Source organism: Drosophila miranda, assembly GCF_003369915.1.
Source record: "Drosophila miranda strain MSH22 chromosome Y unlocalized genomic scaffold, D.miranda_PacBio2.1 Contig_Y1_pilon, whole genome shotgun sequence".
Taxonomy (NCBI): Eukaryota; Metazoa; Arthropoda; class Insecta; order Diptera; family Drosophilidae; genus Drosophila; species Drosophila miranda.
This window is the reverse complement of record NW_022881603.1, coordinates 23,714,021-23,736,682: the sequence shown is the minus strand read 5'-3', so window position 1 is coordinate 23,736,682 and position 22,662 is coordinate 23,714,021. Positions and strand designations below refer to the sequence as shown.

General features: G+C 46.0%; 2 protein-coding genes across 4 annotated transcripts in view; one reads left to right on the top strand and one right to left on the bottom strand.

Annotated features, from left to right (window-relative positions):
- The window catches only part of LOC117191946 (apoptosis-stimulating of p53 protein 1-like), a 104,781-nt gene that overhangs the window by 59,115 nt on the left and 23,004 nt on the right, over positions 1-22,662 (top strand). The window lies entirely within an intron of this gene.
- Positions 2,525-3,309, bottom strand: LOC117190092 (actin, alpha skeletal muscle; the record flags this gene model as incomplete). The annotated part of the gene is made up of 1 exon (XM_033395176.1): positions 2,525-3,309. A coding segment is annotated over one exon (426 nt), but the record flags the coding sequence as incomplete, so codon positions are not given.

The window sequence follows — 22,662 nt, the reverse complement described above, 5'->3', positions numbered from 1 at the left end:
TTTGGATGGGTTATTACGGCACTCATGACACCCCAAGCAAGCAACGCAATTTCACTAACAACAACATTGGATATAGATGCTTCGCTCCAGAAGTTTTGGGAGCTGGAGAACGTCGACTGCACGACCAAACTTGAACCCGAAGATGAACAGGTCGAGAAACACTTTCTCACCACACACACTCGCGATGCAAATGGGAAGTATATCGTGGAGCTTCCATTCCACACCACACACCCGGAATTTGGAGATACTCTACAAGGAGCTCTACAGCGTTTCAAAATGGTTGAACGTCGCTTGCAACAGAATGAGCAGCTACGAATACAATACATACATTTCATGCGAGAATATCAGTCTTTGGGACACATGCGACAACTGCCAACGGAAGAAATCACCTCTGGGCAACATTTCTACATGCCACACCACCCTGTGTTGGGTCGAAAACTCCGCGTAGTTTTCGACGGGTCATTCCGCGATGCCAATGGTAAGACTTTGAACGACACTCTCTTTACAGGGCCGAGCATTCAACGCGATCTGTTTGCTGTGTGCCTGCGCTTCAGAATGTACAAATTCGTATTCTCAGCGGATATTGTGAAAATGTTCCGCCAAATATGGGTCTGCAATAAGCATCGAGATTTTCAGAGAATCGTTTGGAGGGAAGATCCAACCGATCCAATCAAGCACTTTCAACTATGTACCGTCACCTACGGAACTTCATGTGCGCCATTCCTAGCGGTTCGGGTGTTGCAACAACTGGCTTCGGATCATCATCATGAATTTCCGAATGCTGCAAAAATCCTACTGGAAGATTTCTACGTTGACGATGTTCTTACTGGATCAAACAGTGAGGATGAGCTACTGCGGAACCGGAACGAACTTATACAACTAATGTCCTGCGCCAAGCTAGAGCTCGGGAAATGGGTATCCAATACCAAAGGCATAGCAGAGGAGGATACCGACGCCTACACACAACCAACTCAATGGTCACCAGTAAAGGTTCTGGGACTCTACTGGCATCCTGGAAAGGACACGCTAACATACAATGTGGGTCTATCTGCAAATCCTAACTGCACAAAAAGACAAGTATTGTCCGATGTTTCACGGATATTCGACCCACTTGGACTCCTGGCACCCGTCGTGGTTCAGTTCAAGATTCTTTTTCAGCGACTATGGTTACTCAATCTGGATTGGGATGATCCACTTCCAACAAAACTGGCGGACAATTGGCTGAGGGGGCGCGCTGACCTCGACACATTGCAGCAGTTTCAACTACCACGTTTGGTTGTCAACTACGCAGACAACATCGAGTTGCACGGATTCTCCGATGCTTCTATCAAGGCATACGCGGCTGTAGTTTACAGCAGAGTAATACACGACGACGGCTCTGTGTCCGTATCTTTAGTGGCTGCAAAGACAAGGGTGGCTCCACTCAAGCAGCAATCCTTGCCACGCCTGGAGCTCTGCGGAGCACTTCTTCTGAGCCAACTCATACGATCAATTAAGGCTGGATTACGACACAAAGATACAACTGTATTTGCATGGTGCGACTCTACAATTGTATTATCGTGGTTATCATATGCACCAGCCCAGCTGAAGACGTTTGTTGGGAATCGAACCTCGGAAATTCTGGATTCCATTCCATGCCATGCTTGGCGTCATGTGGACTCCAAAACAAACCCAGCTGACTGTGCGTCCAGAGGCCTCATGGCTGCCGATCTCATCGACTTTCGGCTGTGGTGGACTGGTCCTTCATGGCTACGTGACAACGATCAATTCTTGGTAAAGTTGAACAACTCAAAGTTTTACGTTACTCTTTCAGAAACTGGCATACAAAACGAAGTCAAAAATTGTTTGTCTACATTGGCCGAATCACAATTGGATAATCCGCTGGAAGAACTAATAGCCCGAGTCTCCTCCTGGTGGAAGCTGGTGCACACTATTGGCTATATCCTTCGCTTCATCCAACGCACAAAACATCCATCTCGGGACAGTAGCTCCCAATCTCTAACATTTCATGAGATACGGACTGCACGGATTCTGTGTTTGCGTTACGCGCAAACCTGCTTTCAATATGACTACCAATTGCTACTTGCCAAGAAGCCATTACGGAGCCGATCGCAGCTTGTGAAACTGTCACCAATCATTGACAAAGACAATCTACTCAGGGTCGGCGGACGATTGCATCACTCTCAATTGCCAGAAGAGGCGAAACATCCAGTTTTTCTGCCAAAGACTCATCGCATCACGAAACTGATCTTGGAACACGAGCACCGGGTCAACCTCCACCCTGGTGTACGCAAAATCACGCACGAATGTTTGGCATGCTTTCGACAAAGACAGCATACATCACAGCAACGAATGGCTGATCTACCCAGCATTCGTATCAGACAAGCACTGCCATTTGTCAACACCGGTTGCGACTATGCTGGGCCAATCCTTCTCAAGGATGGCAAGGTTCGCAAACCACGTATAAGCAAGGGCTATATATGCCTATTCGTTTGCCTGGTCACATCGGCAATACATTTGGAACTTTTTTCAGTTCTTTCCTCGCTTTATTAATGATTTGAAGCGGTTACAAGTATTTAATGGTATGGTATGTGTAATTGTAATACAAATGCATGGAAGCAAAGTAAATGCCAAAAAATGAATGAATGTTCACATTCATTGGAATTTCGAATAGAACACAATGGGGGGATTGCTTATGTGAACAATGTAAAAGTTTGCGTCTAAAAAGTAGTTGGAATGCATTCATCTGGCAGGAGCTGGTGTTGTGGGCGCCTGCTATTGTTGTTAATGTACTCTGCCAAATATTCAACCATGTGATGGCTGAGCACAGACAAAGACACCACCATGACCACGCCCAGCATCAGCTGCAGCCGCAGCTTCGATTTAGAAGCACTTGCGGTGAACAATGGATGGGCCGGACTCGTCGTACTCCTGCTTGGAGATCCACATTTGCTGGAATGTGGAGAGCGAAGCCAGGATGGATCCACCGATCCAGACGGAGTACTTGCGCTCTGGTGGAGCGACAATCTTGATCTTCATGGTGGAGGGAGCCAGGGCAGTGATCTCCTTCTGCATGCGGTCGGCGATGCCCGGGTACATGGTGGTGCCGCCAGACAACACGGTGTTCGCGTACAGATCCTTACGAATGTCCACATCGCACTTCATGTTGGAGTTGTATGTGGTCTCGTGGATGCCACAGGCCTCCATTCCCAGGAATGAGGGCTGGAACAGCGCCTCGGGGCAGCGGAAACGCTCATTGCCAATGGTGATGACCTGTCCGTCGGGCAGCTCATACGACTTCCACGGATCTCACCACTGAAACGTTCCTGGCTGCACTGCGGCGCTTCATATCTCTACGTGGCAAGTGTGCCAAAATCTACAGTGACAACGGCACAAATTTCATCGGCGCGAAACGCACACTTGATGAAATGCAAACTCTACTGGCGTCACAGCAACACACCGACCTGGTTACTCATACCCTGGCGGATGACGGCATACAATGGGTATTCATTCCGCCTGGCTCACCTCATTGGGGTGGAAAATGGGAATCGGCAGTTCGATCTGTTAAACTGCACCTTCGACGAGTCGTCGGAACCTCAATGCTTACATTTGAGCAGATGCGTACCCTACTTGCGCAAGTCAGCGCAGTGGTCAACTCACGTCCTCTATGCTACACACCGGATACTGAGGTCAACTATTTATCGCCGGCTCACTTCTTAATTGGACGACCATTCACCACTATACCGGAGGCTGACTTGGGTCACATTACTGTGGGTCGATTGGGGTACTGGCAGAGTATCCAGTCCATGTACCAAGGCTTCTGGAAACAATGGCATCAGGAGTACCTGACCACTCTTCAACAGCGTCCAAAGTGGACCACGTCTAACCCTAATATCTCGATCGGAGACGTTGTGCTTGTTAAGGAGTCCAACAGCCCACCGGCTTCATGGCACATCGCAAGAGTTATAGAAGCCTATCCAGGAAAGGACGAACTGGTTCGAGCTGTCAAGCTTAAGACCGCATCTGGAGAATTAACCCGACCAATTACTAAAATCGCGGTATTGCCCCGTTCCGAAACTTTGTTTCAGGGGGGGGGCCGGGATGTTGAGGAACGTATAACAAGTCCATCGCTAAGCGAAGAACCATCGGCAAAGGAGAACAAGATGAGAATGGAAGAGACGAAAATTTGTATACACACATATTCTTACCGCCGCTGCGACGGCATTTTCTCAGTACCAAATAGACATCGAACTGGACAAGAACAAAATAAATACAGTCCACTAAAATCAAATCCGTCGAGCATATTATTCGCGAACATTCTTTGGTCCTTCGAGCCGGATTCTTGAACAGTTTTGTGTGCTTTGGTGTTCATTGAAAATTGTTTACAATGGAACAATTAAAGGCATTGGTAAAAGCCCGTGGCAGACTCAAGGCCATTATCACACGCGCATTGGCTTGGGCTGAACGGGAGGAACCAACTACAACGGCGCAGGTCACCTCACGAAAGGAACTGCTCCAATCGACTTGGAAAGAGTTCTCACAACTTGGAGATTCCATAGCCCTTCTCGAACACGTGGATGGGTATGGGGATCCAGAGGAAGACAATGCACTCTACGAGGAAAAGTATCTATTGGAACATGCAATGATTTTGGAGAAAAAGGGGTTAGTACAACCAACTACAACTGCAACGATCAAAGGGGATGGCATTGGGTGATGGCGAAGGAGATGCTACAACAGCAACAACAGCTATTTGAACAGTTAGCTGCAAACCAGAACACGACGAACATGTCTATGCGTGCTGCTGGAGAGAGCGAGAGCGTCGAGCTTAGAGGCGCGGTAAACTCGAATTCTGCAGTTGGTGCGGTCACACCAATACAGAGCGAATTGCCAAAAATTGAAATCAAACGGTTCGATGGCAGCTACACAGAGTGGCCGGCATTTCAGGTTATCTATGAAAGTACAATTCATAGCAAGCAGCATTTGACGAATACACAGAAGTTTCATCATTTGAAAACACTACTCATCGATGAGGCTGCCAACTTGGTACGACATTTGGCGATCACGGACACTGCTTACAACACTGCATGGGAGCGTCTCAAGGAAAGGTACAATCGGCCGAGGCATATCGTAAACTCGTTTTTGGAACAATTTATGAGGTTGCCCACAACTACTAAAATTGATGCGGCAATTTTGCGTAATGTGTCCGACGGTGCAAACGAAATTGTACGTGGTCTGGACGCCGTAAATCAAACGGGACGCGACTGTTGGATTATATATCTAGCACTGGAAAATCTTGATGCCGACACGAGGCGCAGGTGGATTGAACGCAGTTTGAATAAAGACTCACCCACTCTCGACGACTTCTTCAAGTTCTTGGATGCTCGTTGCGAGGAATTGGAACTAAGCAAAGGGGAGCCTGCGTCTGAAGGGAAAACAGTAACTCACGGGGACAAATCAAACGAGGGGGAACGTTGTGAGTTGCTGCGGGCACCGCAACTCTACAGTTATACCCGATACTAAGTCAATATGGCTCTCCTCCGGCAGACGCTGCTAATATTGAACGACACGACAAAGAGTGCGTGCGAGAGAGACAGAAAATCAGTCTGAGCGTGACGTCGGGCGCTGCGTAGCCAGTGCAAATTGATTTGTTCCTTTTGGCTATAAAAATTATCTGATCTGGTCCTTATTCAGCAATCTGATAGATATGGTCGTTATCTATGATTCTGCGTTTTTAGTTTTCTCAAATGTGCAATATTGTCGATGCAACAGATTTTCGTCCTTTGCGGGGGCGGAAGGGTGTGGCGAAATTTGGACACGAAACGGTCAAGGTCCGATATCACAGGAGTGTGGATACCAAATTTGGTTGCTCTGGCTCTTATAGGCTCTGAGATCCTTGAACTCATATTTTGCAATTGGCAAAACCGACCATGAAACCTGTGTGTTAGAGAGAAACAGAGCGAGAAATAATGAAATTGTTTTCTTGATTCTGGCTATAATAATTATACGATCTGGTTGAGATTTTACATTCTAAAACATATAGTCATCCTCTACGATTTTTGGTTTTATCGTATCTTTAAAAATGTGGATGCCACAGATTTTCGTCCTTTGTGGGGGCGGAAGTGGGCGGGGCGAAGTTTTGAAATATTTTTGTAGCAGTGACATATCACAGAAGTCTGGATCCAAAACATCGTTGCTCTAGCTCTTATAGTCTTTGAGCACTAGGCGCTGAAGGGGACGGACAGACGGACGGACGGACAGACGGACAGACAGACATGGCTCAATCGACTCGGCTATTGATGCTGATCAAGAATATATATACTTTATGGGGTCGGAAACGATTCCTTCTGGACGTTACACACATCCACTTTTACCACAAATCTAATATACCCCAATACTCATTTTGAGTATCGGGTATAAAAAAGAATCACACACTCGATGGTGGCAGTTGAAGGCAGCAACTGCACCAAATGCCATTCGACAGAACACATTCTGTATGGCTGTCCACAATTTTTGGAAATGACAGGTTTGCAAAGGCGCTCTTTTGTAAAAGATAAAAATCTATGCTATAACTGTTTGAAGCCTGCTCATTTGAGCAACAAGTGTAAATCAAAATACACATGTAAACAATGCAAAGGTCATCACCATTTACTACTCCATTTACCAGATACTACATCGGGTATTATCGGGACCTTTGCGCAAACAAAAGGGGATAATCAGAGCAATTCAAACGCGCATGGATACTGGCTCAGAACTCTCGTATATATCGGAACGTTGCATTCACGCTCTTGGATTGGCACGTTCACAATCACGCATCCTTGTTTCGGGAATATCTTCAGTAAAAGCCGACACCACAAGGGGATTCAGCACACTTCACATCAAGTCCCGAATTTCTGAGTATTATTTGACTGTAAACGCCCATGTACTTGGCAGAATCTCTTCATCAATGGGAAGGCAAAACATTGATGCATCGGCACTCGATGTGTTTAGTGATCTTCAATTGGCTGACACACACTTCTGCACAAACGCACCAATTGACATACTATTGGGTAGCGAACACGTATGGTCTACATTTACAGGAAGGAAGATGTATGACAGCAAGGGCAATCTTATCGCCATTTCATCAATTTTTGGATGGGTTATTACGGCACTCATGACACCCCAAGCAAGCAACGCAATTTCACTAACAACAACATTGGATATAGATGCTTCGCTCCAGAAGTTTTGGGAGCTGGAGAACGTCGACTGCACGACCAAACTTGAACCCGAAGATGAACAGGTCGAGAAACACTTTCTCACCACACACACTCGCGATGCAAATGGGAAGTATATCGTGGAGCTTCCATTCCACACCACACACCCGGAATTTGGAGATACTCTACAAGGAGCTCTACAGCGTTTCAAAATGGTTGAACGTCGCTTGCAACAGAATGAGCAGCTACGAATACAATACATACATTTCATGCGAGAATATCAGTCTTTGGGACACATGCGACAACTGCCAACGGAAGAAATCACCTCTGGGCAACATTTCTACATGCCACACCACCCTGTGTTGGGTCGAAAACTCCGAGTAGTTTTCGACGAGTCATTCCGCGATGCCAATGGTAAGACTTTGAACGACACTCTCTTTACAGGGCCGAGCATTCAACGCGATCTGTTTGCTGTGTGCCTGCGCTTCAGAATGTACAAATTCGTATTCTCAGTGGATATTGTGAAAATGTTCTGCCAAATATGGGTCTGCAATAAGCATCGAGATTTTCAGAGAATCGTTTGGAGGGAAGATCCAACCGATCCAATCAAGCACTTTCAACTATGTACCGTCACCTACGGAACTTCATGTGCGCCATTCCCAGCGGTTCGGGTATTGCAACAACTGGCTTCGGATCATCATCATGAATTTCCGAATGCTGCAAAAATCCTACTGGAAGATTTCTACGTTGACGATGTTCTTACTGGATCAAACAGTGAGGATGAGCTACTGCGGAACCGGAACGAACTTATACAATAATGTCCTGCGCCAAGCTAGAGCTCGGGAAATAGGTATCCAATACCAAAGGCATAGCAGAGGAGGATACCGACGCCTACACACAACCAACTCAATGGTCACCAGTAAAGGTTCTGGGACTCTACTGGCATCCTGGAAAGGACACGCTAACATACAATGTGGGTCTATCTGCAAATCCTAACTGCACAAAAAGACAAGTCTTGTCCGATGTTTCACGGATATTCGACCCACTTGGACTCCTGGCACCCGTCGTGGTTCAGTTCAAGATTCTTTTTCAGCGACTATGGTTACTCAATCTGGATTGGGGTGATCCACTTCCAACAAAACTGGCGGACAATTGGCTGAAGTGGCGCGCTGACCTCGACACATTGCAGCAGTTTCAACTACCACGTTTGGTTGTCAACTACGCAGACAACATCGAGTTGCACGGATTCTCCGATGCTTCTATCAAGGCATACGCGGCTGTAGTTTACAGCAGAGTAATACACGACGACGGCTCTGTGTCCGTATCTTTAGTGGCTGCAAAGACAAGGGTGGCTCCACTCAAGCAGCAATCCTTGCCACGCCTGGAGCTTTGCGGAGCACTTCTTCTGAGCCAACTCATACGATCAATTAAGGCTGGATTACGACACAAAGATACAACTGTATTTGCATGGTGCGACTCTACAATTGTATTATCGTGGTTACATCTTTCGTATCTTTCGTAGTGATCAGACGTGTTTTTGTTTTGCGCTCCGCATTTTTTCCTTTTGTTTTGAATAAACAGCCGGTGTTTTCCTAACTAAATTCTAATACTTCCTAACCAGACAACAATCTGGAAACCTATTCTATTACGCGAGTGCATGCCTTTTGATTTGTGTTAAAACATTATTTAACTTTTTATTTTTCGGCGTCGGCTTGTGCTTGTGCTTGTGTTTGTGTTGTTGCAGTGAGTAAGTACGTATTACATTGCATTGCAGTCCGCTCTCGTCTGGTAGCTTTTGTTGTTTTATCACTCTCTCGCTATCACCTCAACTTCAATAACTGTTCTTTCTCTCTCGCTCTTTAAACTTTCTGAGCAATAGCGCTCTCTGTAGTAGCTCTCGCTATAACCGCTCTCCACTCTGCTCTCTTTTTTTTACCAATTCCGCTTTGAGCGTTGTCTGGCACATTGGTCTGATACCAATTTGTTTTGCAAATAATAGTATATATATAAATAAATAATAAAATAAAATGGAATACGCTGTGGTCTGTGCCAAAAAAAGCTGTAAGAAGCAGATCACCCACGATCAGCCGAATGTCCGCTGCTGGCTCTGCGACAGTGTAGTGCACGCAAAATGCGCTGGATTTTCTGGCCTCGTGAGTGATGCTATAGTCAAACGTAATGGCTTGCATTACAGTTGCGAGGCATGCCGTGCGGTGGAGAAAGACATGGTGGCTTTCATGAGGCAGACGCGGAGTGGCTTTAAGGAGCTGACCGTTGGTTTTAAAAACCAATACGATCGGCTCCTAGCCATGGAGGCTCAGTTTAGCGGTTTAAAACTGCTGAATGAGTCTCCGAGGCGCAAAAAGGTCACTCCGCGGGATCTGCAATTGCCAACCGTCACTCAGCCGTGCGCCGCCGAAAAACTGACTCCGACCACTCCAAGTGTGCAGCAGTTAATCTCGTTTGCCACTCCAAGGGCAACGACAGCTGCTGGCGACGCAGATTCGGTAGCCGAATTCATCGCCTCGGAGAATGTGCAGCCAAGTACGTCTGCAGCGTCCGTGTCCGTGGTGTCCGCAAGTTCGCTGGTCGAACCGATCCCACCAGTAAATAGACGTTCCGGACCTCCGGATATTGCCACCACAGGTACTAGGCCTGTGGTGACTAAACCACTGGTGGGAGTCCCACCAAAACGACAAGTTTTTGTTTCACGGCTGGCCCCTGACCTCACATCTAATGATGTAATTGCTTTTATTCAAAGCAAAATAAAAGCCGTGGGTTTAAAGGTGGAGAAATTTAACTTCTCTTATGCCAGGGAGATAGCCTCGTTTAAGATAAGCATCTCCCCAACTCAATTTGACACCATTTGCTCCGCCAAATTTTGGCCGGAGCATTTGGTGGTGAAGGAGTTTAAGGCTAAGAAAAAGAACAGGCCCCCCATATCCCTTCCAAATCTTTCCAGTGTGCCACCCTCAACCTCAACTTCCTCTTCCTCAACTTCCCGTCTTGCTTCCACCTTTCCAAAAAACTAACTTCTCTTTTAGTAACCTATCAGAATGTAAGAGGCTTGCGTAGTAAGCTCAGCATTCTTTTCCGGGATAGTGTTGCATTTGCTTCCCACGTTATTGTGTTTACTGAAACCTGGTTAAAGCCGGACATTCTTAGTTCCGAGGTTTTGGCAGGTCGGTACACAACTTTTAGAAAGGACCGTTCGTCTCGACGGGCAGGGGGGGTTCTAATTGCAGTGGACTCTTACTTCACGTCGGAACACTTCACAGTCCAAGTTCAACAAGAACTGGAATTCCTGTGTGTAAAACTGATTCTTCCCGCTTTCGCTATATTCATTACTTGCTCGTATATCCCACCTTCTTCGGATATTTCAATTTATGAGCAGCACTTGTCCGCTTTAACCGCTGTTTCTTCCTCGCTATCTGATAAAGATCGTATGATAGTTCTTGGTGACTTCAACTTGCCAGGAACTGTTTGGTCTTCGGTAAACGAGTCTAGTATCCTAGTGCCCATGTCACGACATGACTTTGTTGACGGCTTGCTTGACCTATCCCTGTCTCAAGTCAACCATGTGAAAAATTCCTTGGGTCGATTGCTTGATCTGTGCTTTGTATCGGATCCGACCATAGTGTTGTTAACCCGAGCCCTTCCGCTCACTATACCTGAAGACGCCTACCACCCTACTTTCGAGGTGTCGCTAGATATAGGACCAACTGTATTGGATCGGTCGAGTAGGCTGCCCGAACGTATCCGCTGCTTTCGTAAAGCCGAGTTTGCGAAGCTTAATAACCTCATTAGGGATTTTGATTGGTCCGCTTTGTACTTGTGCACTGATATCATAAAAGGCACAAACATTTTTTACAATGCTCTTGGCACATTTTTCGATTCTTGTGTCCCGCTTTCTTGTCCGACTAGATCTGGAAAACCCCCTTGGTTTACCAAAGAGTTATCCAGTCTAAAAAACTTAAAATCAAGACTTTATAAAAAATTTCAAGAAGTGGGTTCTCCTACTTCTCACTCTCGCTATGTATTAGCTCGGTCAAACTTTTCAGTTCTCAATAAGTTCTCTTTTCTGCTCAATAATATAAGAACTACCTATCTCGATGCAGGATACGTTTTTCTCAGGACCCTAAACAGTTTTACAGCTTCGTAAACAGTAAGCGTAGAACGTCCGCACACCCATCCTCGCTATCATTTTGTAATACGTCGGCAAATAATGATCAGGCAATTGCCGATCTTTTTGCCCAATTCTTCCAAACCACCTATTCTGAGGAAAGCTACTCTGGTCATCCGTACCCATACGGTTTACCGAGGTCGAACGGCATTTTCAGTCCCTTGTTAAATGAATGTTCCCTACTTCATGATCTTCGACTAGTTAAGCCGGTGTTTTCACCGGGTCCAGACGGGGTTCCAGGTTGTGTACTCAGGTATTGCGCCGAGGCTCTGTGTGGACCTTTGCTTAAACTATTCACCCTATCCATTGATTCTTCTTGCTTCCCCCCGATCTGGAAGGAATCGTTTATAATTCCTCTCCATAAAAAAGGTAGCAAGTCTGATGCAAAAAATTATAGAGGTATAGCAAAGTTATCCGCTATTCCTAAAATGTTTGAGAGGGTTTTAACTCCGCACTTGCAACATCTCTGCAAGTCACTTATATCTCCAACTCAGCATGGATTTATAAGGCGGCGATCAACCACCACGAACTTGTTAGAGTTTACCTCTTTCATTATTAAAGGCTTTCAAGGTAACTTACAGACGGATGTTATTTACACCGACTTTAGTAAAGCATTCGACTTTGTAAACCATTCCCTTTTAGCGCATAAACTTGACCTTTTAGGGTTTCCGCCCAACCTCCTGAGCTATGGATGGATTTGGATGGATTTCTAGCTATCTTTGTTCTAGGTCTCAAAGAGTCCTCTTCAAAAACTCCCTCTCTTTCCCAGTAAAGGTTTCTTCGGGAGTACCACAAGGCAGCCATCTAGGCCCCTTACTCTTCACACTCTTTATTAATGACTTACCTTCAGTATTAACATACTCTCGAGTACTTATGTATGCGGATGATGTTAAACTCTGTGTCCAGTACAAGGACATTTCATTTCATTCTCGCTTGCAATCCGATCTCAATAACTTTCAGTCATGGTGTTGTGCAAACTTGTTACACCTTAATGCCTCGAAATGCAAAGTTATGACATTTCATCGTTCTAGCCCTTTGTTGGCTCCCTACACCCTATTTGGTGGTTCTCTTGAGAGAATAACCCTGGTGGATGATCTGGGTGTTATGTTAGAACCCAAGTTAAAGTTTTCCGAACACATTTCTACCATGGTAAATAAGGCCATGGGCGTGCTTGGGTTTATAAAGAGGTGGTCAAAGGAATTTGACGACCCCTATATAACAAAGACTCTCTATACCTCGCTTGTTCGTCCGATCTTAGAATACGGCTCCTGTGTATGGTGCCCTCAGTACAAAGTACACCAGGACCGTATAGAATCAGTACAGAAAAACTTTTTACTCTTTGCTCTGCGGGGCCTTAACTGGGATGCGGGTGTAAGACTCCCATCTTACTCTAGTAGACTACTATTAGTAAACCTCCCATCCTTAGTTAACCGTAGAAAAATGCTTGGTGTGATATTTATGCACAACGTGATCAGGGGTGACATAGACAGCCCTGATCTGTTGAGCCGCATAAACTTCACGATTCCTCTTAGACTGACTAGAAATTTTATACCGTTGTTCCTTCCACTTTGTAGATGGAATTATTCCTTGCATGAACCGTTTAGGGTCTTATGCTCGGATTATAATTCCCTCTACCATATTATATCCACCACTAATTCTCTTCCTCTTATTAAATTATTAATCCTTACACACCTTTCTATTAATTAGTAACTGTAGTGGTATTTGTACTTTGATTGCATGCTTAGTTTCTTAGTAAGTTTAGTACTAATTTTCCTCGAATGTTAGTCTAATAGCTATCTTTCTTGCATGTTCGCGTTTGGTTCGGCTACGCACCGCGCGTCATGCGGCAGCGCCCCTCGGTCGGTTGGGCGGGAGGAGGGCTGCGTTTTGCCTGGGATCCGCGCGTAACAGCCTTCTGCTGGTGTCACACGGGCCACTTGACGGTGCAGTAACTGCATCGCCTCTTGAAAGATGCAGTCATTTCATGTCAACGTCCACACTATATGCACCAGCCCAGCTGAAGACGTTTGTTGGGAACCGACCCTCGGAAATTCTGGATTCCATTCCATGCCATGCTTGGCGTCATGTGGACTCCAAAACAAACCCAGCTGACTGGGCGTCCAGAGGCCTCATGGCTGCCGATCTCATCGACTTTCGGCTGTGGTGGACTGGTCCTTCATGGCTACGTGACAACGATCAATTCTTGGTAAAGTTGAACAACTCAAAGTTTTACGTTACTCTTTAAGAAACTGGCATACAAAACGAAGTCAAAAATTGTTTGTCTACATTGGCCGAATCACAATTGGATAATCCGCTGGAAGAACTAATAGCCCGAGTCTCCTCCTGGTGGAAGCTGGTGCACACTATTGGCTATATCCTTCGCTTCATCCAACGCACAAAACATCCATCTCGGGACAGTAGCTCCCAATCTCTAACATTTCATGAGATACGGACTGCACGGATTCTGTGTTTGCGTTACGCGCAAACCTGCTTTCAATATGACTACCAATTGCTACTTGCCAAGAAGCCATTACGGAGCCGATCGCAGCTTGTGAAACTGTCACCAATCATTGACAAAGACAATCTACTCAGGGTCGGCGGACGATTGCATCACTCTCAATTGCCAGAAGAGGCGAAACATCCAGTTTTTCTGCCAAAGACTCATCGCATCACGAAACTGATCTTGGAACACGAGCACCGGGTCAACCTCCACCCTGGTGTTTCTGCACTCTTCGTAATTGTTCGGCAAAGGTTCTGGATATTTGGCGCACGTAACCTCGTACGCAAAATCACGCACGAATGTTTGGCATGCTTTCGACAAAGACAGCATACATCACAGCAACGAATGGCTGATCTACCCAGCATTCGTATCAGACAAGCACTGCCATTTGTCAACACCGGTTGCGACTATGCTGGGCCAATCCTTCTCAAGGATGGCAAGGTTCGCAAACCACGTATAAGCAAGGGCTATATATGCCTATTCGTTTGCCTGGTCACATCGGCAATACATTTGGAACTTGCCACGGATCTCACCACTGAAACGTTCCTGGCTGCACTGCGGCGCTTCATATCTCTACGTGGCAAGTGTGCCAAAATCTACAGTGACAACGGCACAAATTTCATCGGCGCGAAACGCACACTTGATGAAATGCAAACTCTACTGGCGTCACAGCAACACACCGACCTGGTTACTCATACCCTGGCGGATGACGGCATACAATGGGTATTCATTCCGCCTGGCTCACCTCATTGGGGTGGAAAATGGGAATCGGCAGTTCGATCTGTTAAACTGCACCTTCGACGAGTCGTCGGAACCTCAATGCTTACATTTGAGCAGATGCGTACCCTACTTGCGCAAGTCAGCGCAGTGGTCAACTCACGTCCTCTATGCTACACACCGGATACTGAGGTCAACTATTTATCGCCGGCTCACTTCTTAATTGGACGACCATTCACCACTATACCGGAGGCATTACTGTGTCACATTACTGTGGGTCGATTGGGGTACTGGCAGAGTATCCAGTCCATGTACCAAGGCTTCTGGAAACAATGGCATCAGGAGTACCTGACCACTCTTCAACAGCGTCCAAAGTGGACCACGTCTAACCCTAATATCTCGATCGGAGACGTTGTGCTTGTTAAGGAGTCCAACAGCCCACCGGCTTCATGGCACATCGCAAGAGTTATAGAAGCCTATCCAGGAAAGGACGAACTGGTTCGAGCTGTCAAGCTTAAGACCGCATCTGGAGAATTAACCCAACCAATTACTAAAATCGCGGTATTGCCCCGTTCCGAAACTTTGTTTCAGGGGGGGCCGGGATGTTGAGGAACGTATAACAAGTCCATCGCTAAGCGAAGAACCATCGGCAAAGGAGAACAAGATGAGAATGGAAGAGACGAAAATTTGTATACACACATATTCTTACCGCCGCTGCGACGGCATTTTCTCAGTACCAAATAGACATCGAACTGGACAAGAACAAAATAAATACAGTCCACTAAAATCAAATCCGTCGAGCATATTATTCGCGAACATCTATGATTCTGCGTTTTTAGTTTTCTCGTATCTTCAATATTATAGATGCAACAGTTTTTCGTTTGTTGTGGGGGCGGAAGGGGGTGGGGCGAAATTTTGAGAAATACGTTTTATAGTGAGATCTAACAGAAGTGCGGATACCAAATTTGGTTACTCTAGCCTTAATAGTCTCTGAGATTTGTGGATGCCCCAGATTTTCGTCCTTGCGGGGCGGAAGGGGGTGTGGCGAAATTTGGACACGAAACGGTCAAGGTCCGATATTACAGGAGTGTGGATACCAAATTTGGTTGCTCTGGCTCTTATAGGTTCTGAGATCCTTGAACTCATATTTTGCAATTGGCAAAACCGACCATGAAACCTATGTGTTAGAGAGAGACAGAGCGAGAAAGAATGAAATTGCTTTCTTGATTCTGGCTATAATCATTATACGATCTGGTTCAGATTTTGCACTCTAGAAGATATAGTCATCTTCTACGATTCTGCGTTTTTGGTTTTATCGTATCTTTAAAAATGTGGATGCCACTGATTTTCGCCCTTTGTGGGGGCGGAAGTGGGCGGGGCAAAGTTTTGAAATATACTTGTAGCAGTGACATATCACAGAAGTCCGGATATAAAACGTCGTTGCTCTAGCTCGTATAGTCTTTGAGCACTAGGCGCTGATAGGGACGGACAGACGGACGGACGGACAGACGGACAGACAGACAGGGCTCAATCGACTCGGCTATTGATGCTGATCAAGAATATATTTACTTTATGGGGTCGGAAACGATTCCTTCTGGAAGTTACACACCTCCACTTTTACCACAAATCGAATATACCCCAATACTCATTTTGAGTATCGGGTATAAAAATCCAAAACATAGAAAATAGAAAATAGAGCGAGACAGAAAGAGATGAAGCGAGCAGGAGAGAAGGGGAGAGAGAGGTAGAGCGTGGAGAGAGTGAGAGAAATATGCGTAATCCGTCGACCATTAAATGTTGTTGTTTAATTTATGCAAAATGAAAATCTGTTTGGCTCGTTATGCCCCCCACCCCTCTCTACTCCTTCTCCTCTCACCACCACCCATTCCACAGCCAAACTACGTAGTTTTCGGTCATTTGAAACAGGTCAGAGAGTGGTGAGAGGGGTGTCCTGGTGTTCCCCCCGCCGTCACCTAACAACGGCAGAAGCACAAAAAAAACGAGAGGGAACGGCAGACGCCGCTAATATTAAACGACACGACAAAGAATGCGTGCGAGAGAGACAGAAGATCAGTCTGAGCGTGACGTCGGGCGCTGCGTAACAACTGCAAATTGATACCATCGGCAAAGGAGAACAAGATGAGAATGGAAGAGACGAAAATTTGTATACACACATATCCTTACCGCCGCTGCGACGGCATTTTCTCAGTACCAAATAGACATCGAACTGGACAAGAACAAAATAAATACAGTCCACTAAAATCAAATCCGTCGAGCATATTATTCGCGAACATTCTTTGGTCCTTCGAGCCGGATTCTTGAACAGTTTTGTGTGCTTTGGTGTTCATTGAAAATTGTTTACAATGGAACAATTAAAGGCATTGGTAAAAGCCCGTGGCAGACTCAAGGCCATTACGGGAGGAACCAACTACAACGGCGCAGGTCACCTCTGTAATGGAACTGCTCCAATCGGCTTGGAAAGAGTTCTCACAACTTGGAGATTCCATAGCCCTTCTCGAACACGTGGATGGGTATGGGGATCCAGAGGAAGACAATGCACTCTACGAGAAAAGTATCTATTGGCACGTGCAACGATTTTGGAGAAAAAGGGGTTAGTACAACCAACTACAACTGCAACGATCAAAGGGGATGGCATTGGGTGATGGCGAAGGGGATGCTACAACAGCAACAACAGCTATTTGAACAGTTAGCTGCAAACCAGAACACGACGAACATGTCTATGCGTGCTGCTGGAGAGAGCGAGAGCGTCGAGCTTAGAGGCGCGGTAAATTCGAATTCTGCAGTTGGTGCGGTCACACCAATACAGAGCGAATTGCCAAAAATTGAAATCAAACGGTTCGCTGGCAGCTACACAGAGTGGCCAGCATTTCAGGATATCTATGAAAGTACAATTCAGAGCAAGCAGCATTTGACGAACACACAGAAGTTTCATCATTTGAAAACACTACTCATCGATGAGGCTGCCAACTTGGTACGACATTTGGCGATCACGGACACTGCTTACAACACTGCATGGGAGCGTCTCAAGGAAAGGTACAATCGGCCGAGGCATATCGTAAACTCGTTTTTGGAACAACTTATGAGGTTGCCCACAACTACTAAAATTGATGCGGCGATTTTGCGTAAAGTGTCCGACGGTGCAAACGAAATTGTACGTTGTCTGGACGCCGTAAATCAAACGGGACCCGACTGTTGGATTATATATCTAGCACTGGAAAAACTTGATGCCGACACGAGGCGCAGGTGGATTGAACGCAGTTTGAATAAAGACTCACCCACTCTCGACGACTTCTTCAAGTTCTTGGATGCTCGTTGCGAGGAATTGGAACTAAGCAAAGGGGAGCCTGCGTCTGAAGGGAAAACAGTAACTCACGGGGACAAATCAAACGAGGGGGAACGTTGTGAGTTGCTGCGGACACCGCAACTCTACAGTTATACCCGATACTAAGTCAGTATGGCTCTCCTCCGGCAGACGCTGCTAATATTGAACGACACGACAAAGAGTGCGTGCGAGAGAGACAGAAAATCAGTCTGAGCGTGACGTCGGGCGCTGCGTAGCCAGTGCAAATTGATTTGTTCCTTTTGGCTATAAAAATTATCTGATCTGGTCCTTATTCAGCAATCTGATAGATATGGTCGTTATCTATGATTTTGCGTTTTTAGTTTTCTCAAATGTGCAATATTGTCGATGCAACAGATTTTCGTCCTTTGTGGGGGCGGAAGGGGGTGGGGCGAAATTCTGAGATAAACGTTTTATAGTGAGATCTAACAGAAGTGCGGATACCAAATTTGGTTACTCTGGCTCTTATGGGTTCTGAGATCCTTGAACTCATATTTTGCAATTGGCAAAACCGACCATGAAACCTATGTGTTAGAGAGAGACAGAGCGAGAAAGAATCAAATTGCTTTCTTGATTCTGGCTATAATCATTATACGATCTGGTTGAGATTTTACATTCTAAAACATATAGTCATCTTTTACGATTCTGCGTTTTTGGTTTTATCGTATCTTTAAAAATGTGGATGCCACTGATTTTCGCCCTTTGTGGGGGCGGAAGTGGGCGGGGCGAAGTTTTAAAATATTTTTGTAGCAGTGACATATCACAGAAGTCTGGATCCAAAACATCGTTGCTCTAGCTCTTATAGTCTTTGAGCACTAGGCGCTGAAGGGGACGGACAGACGGACGGACGGACAGACGGACAGAAGGACAGACAGACACGGCTCAATCGACTCGGCTATTGATGCTGATCAAGAATATATGTACTTTATGGGGTCGGAAACGATTCCTTCTGGACGTTACACACATCCACTTTTACCACAAATCTAATATACCCCAATACTCATTTTGAGTATCGGGTATAAAAAAGAATCACACACTCGATGGTGGCAGTTGAAGGCAGCAATTGCACCAAATGCCATTCGACAGAACACATTCTGTATGGCTGTCCACAATTTTTGGAAATGACAGGTTTGCAAAGGCGCTCTTTTGTAAAAGATAAAAATCTATGCTATAACTGTTTGAAGCCTGCTCATTTGAGCAACAAGTGTAAATCAAAATACACACGTAAACAATGCAAAGGTCATCACCATTTACTACTCCATTTACCAGATACTACATCGGGTATTATCGGGACCTTTGCGCAAACAAAAGGGGATAATCAGAGCAATTCAAACGCGCATTATAACACTTCGGTGACTTCAAGTCACATTGCCCAAGCAGAGGGCACACCATCGATTGTATGTGCGCAAGGCACTGCACAATCTACTCAAGCAAAAGGATTGAACAGAAGCACATTACCCACGGTTAAAGACGCAAATGGGGACTACATAACATGTCGCCTCTTATTGGATACTGGCTCAGAACTCTCGTATATATCGGAACGTTGCATTCACGCTCTTGGATTGGCACGTTCACAATCACGCATCCTTGTTTCGGGAATATCTTCAGTAAAAGCCGACACCACAAAGGGATTCAGCACACTTCACCTCAAGTCCCGAATTTCTGAGGATTATTTGACTGTAAACGCCCATGTACTTGGCAGAATCACTTCATCAATGGGAAGGCAAAACATTGATGCATCGGCACTCGATGTGTTTAGTGATCTTCAATTGGCTGACACACACTTCTGCACAAACGCACCAATTGACATACTATTGGGTAGCGAACACGTATGGTCTACATTTACAGGAAGGAAGATGTACGACAGCAAGGGCAATCTTATCGCCATTTCATCAATTTTTGGATGGGTTATTACGGCACTCATGACACCCCAAGCAAGCAACGCAATTTCACTAACAACAACATTGGATATAGATGCTTCGCTCCAGAAGTTTTGGGAGCTGGAGAACGTCGACTGCACGACCAAACTTGAACCCGAAGATGAACAGGTCGAGAAACACTTTCTCACCACACACACTCGCGATGCAAATGGGAAGTATATCGTGGAGCTTCCATTCCACACCACACACCCGGAATTTGGAGATACTCTACAAGGAGCTCTACAGCGTTTCAAAATGGTTGAACGTCGCTTGCAACAGAATGAGCAGCTACGAATACAATACATACATTTCATGCGAGAATATCAGACTTTGGGACACATGCGACAACTGCCAACGGAAGAAATCACCTCTGGGCAACATTTCTACATGCCACACCACCCTGTGTTGGGTCGAAAACTCCGAGTAGTTTTCGACGGGTCATTCCGCGACGCCAATGGTAAGACTTTGAACGACACTCTCTTTACAGGGTCGGCCGAGCATTCAACGCGATCTGTTTGCTGTGTGCCTGCGCTTCAGAATGTACAAATTCGTATTCTCAGTGGATATTGTGAAAATGTTCCGCCAAATATGGGTCTGCAATAAGCATCGAGATTTTCAGAGAATCGTTTGGAGGGAAGATCCAACCGATCCAATCAAGCACTTTCAACTATGTACCGTCACCTACGGAACTTCATGTGCGCCATTCCTAGCGGTTCGGGTGTTGCAACAACTGGCTTCGGATCATCATCATGAATTTCCGAATGCTGCAAAAATCCTACTGGAAGATTTCTACGTTGACGATGTTCTTACTGGATCAAACAGTGAGGATGAGCTACTGCGGAACCGGAACGAACTTATACAACTAATGTCCTGCGCCAAGCTAGAGCTCGGGAAATGGGTATCCAATACCAAAGGCATAGCAGAGGAGGATACCGACGCCTACACACAACCAACTCAATGGTCACCAGTAAAGGTTCCGGGACTCTACTGGCATCCTGGAAAGGACACGCTAACATACAATGTGGGTCTATCTGCAAATCCTAACTGCACAAAAAGACAAGTCTTGTCCGATGTTTCACGGATATTCGACCCACTTGGACTGCTGGCACCCGTCGTGGTTCAGTTCAAGATTCTTTTTCAGCGACTATGGTTACTCAATCTGGATTGGGATGATCCACTTCCAACAAAACTGGCGGACAATTGGCTGAAGTGGCGCGCTGACCTCGACACATTGCAGCAGTTTCAACTACCACGTTTGGTTGTCAACTACGCAGACAACATCGAGTTGCACGGATTCTCCGATGCTTCTATCAAGGCATACGCGGCTGTAGTTTACAGCAGAGTAATACACGACGACGGCTCTGTGTCCGTATCTTTAGTGGCTGCAAAGACAAGGGTGGCTCCACTCAAGCAGCAATCCTTGCCACGCCTGGAGCTTTGCGGAGCACTTCTTCTGAGCCAACTCATACGATCAATTAAGGCTGGATTACGACACAAAGATACAACTGTATTTGCATGGTGCGACTCTACAATTGTATTATCGTGGTTATCATATGCACCAGCCCAGCTGAAGACGTTTGTTGGGAATCGAACCTCGGAAATTCTGGATTCCATTCCATGCCATGCTTGGCGTCATGTGGACTCCAAAACAAACCCAGCTGACTGTGCGTCCAGAGGCCTCATGGCTGCCGATCTCATCGACTTTCGGCTGTGGTGGACTGGTCCTTCATGGCTACGTGACAACGATCAATTCTTGGTAAAGTTGAAAAACTCAAAGTTTTACGTTACTCTTTAAGAAACTGGCATACAAAACGAAGTCAAAAATTGTTTGTCTACATTGGCCGAATCACAATTGGATAATCCGCTGGAAGAACTAATAGCCCGAGTCTCCTCCTGGTGGAAGCTGGTGCACACTATTGGCTATGTCCTTCGCTTCATCCAACGCACAAAACATCCATCTCGGGACAGGAGCTCCCAATCTCTAACATTTCATGAGATACGGAGTGCACGGATTCTGTGTTTGCGTTACGCGCAAACCTGCTTTCAATATGACTACCAATTGCTACTTGCCAAGAAGCCATTACGGAGCCGATCGCAGCTTGTGAAACTGTCACCAATCATTGACAAAGACAATCTACTCAGGGTCGGCGGACGATTGCATCACTCTCAATTGCCAGAAGAGGCGAAACATCCAGTTTTTCTGCCAAAGACTCATCGCATCACGAAACTGATCTTGGAACACGAGCACCGGGTCAACCTCCACCCTGGTGTTTCTGCACTCTTCGTAATTGTTCGGCAAAGGTTCTGGATATTTGAAGCACGTAACCTCGTACGCAAAATCACGCACGAATGTTTGGCATGCTTTCGACAAAGACAGCATACATCACAGCAACGAATGGCTGATCTACCCAGCATTCGTATCAGACAAGCGCTGCCATTTGTCAACACCGGTTGCGACTATGCTGGGCCAATCTTTCTCAAGGATGGCAAGGTTCGCAAACCACGTATAAGCAAGGGCTATATATGCCTATTCGTTTGCCTGGTCACATCGGCAATACATTTGGAACTTGCCACGGATCTCACCACTGAAACGTTCCTGGCTGCACTGCGGCTCTTCATATCTCTACGTGGCAAGTGTGCCAAAATCTACAGTGACAACGGCACAAATTTCATCGGCGCGAAACGCACACTTGATGAAATGCAAACTCTACTGGCGTCACAGCAACACACCGACCTGGTTACTCATACCCTGGCGGATGACGGCATACAATGGGGATTCATTCCGCCTGGCT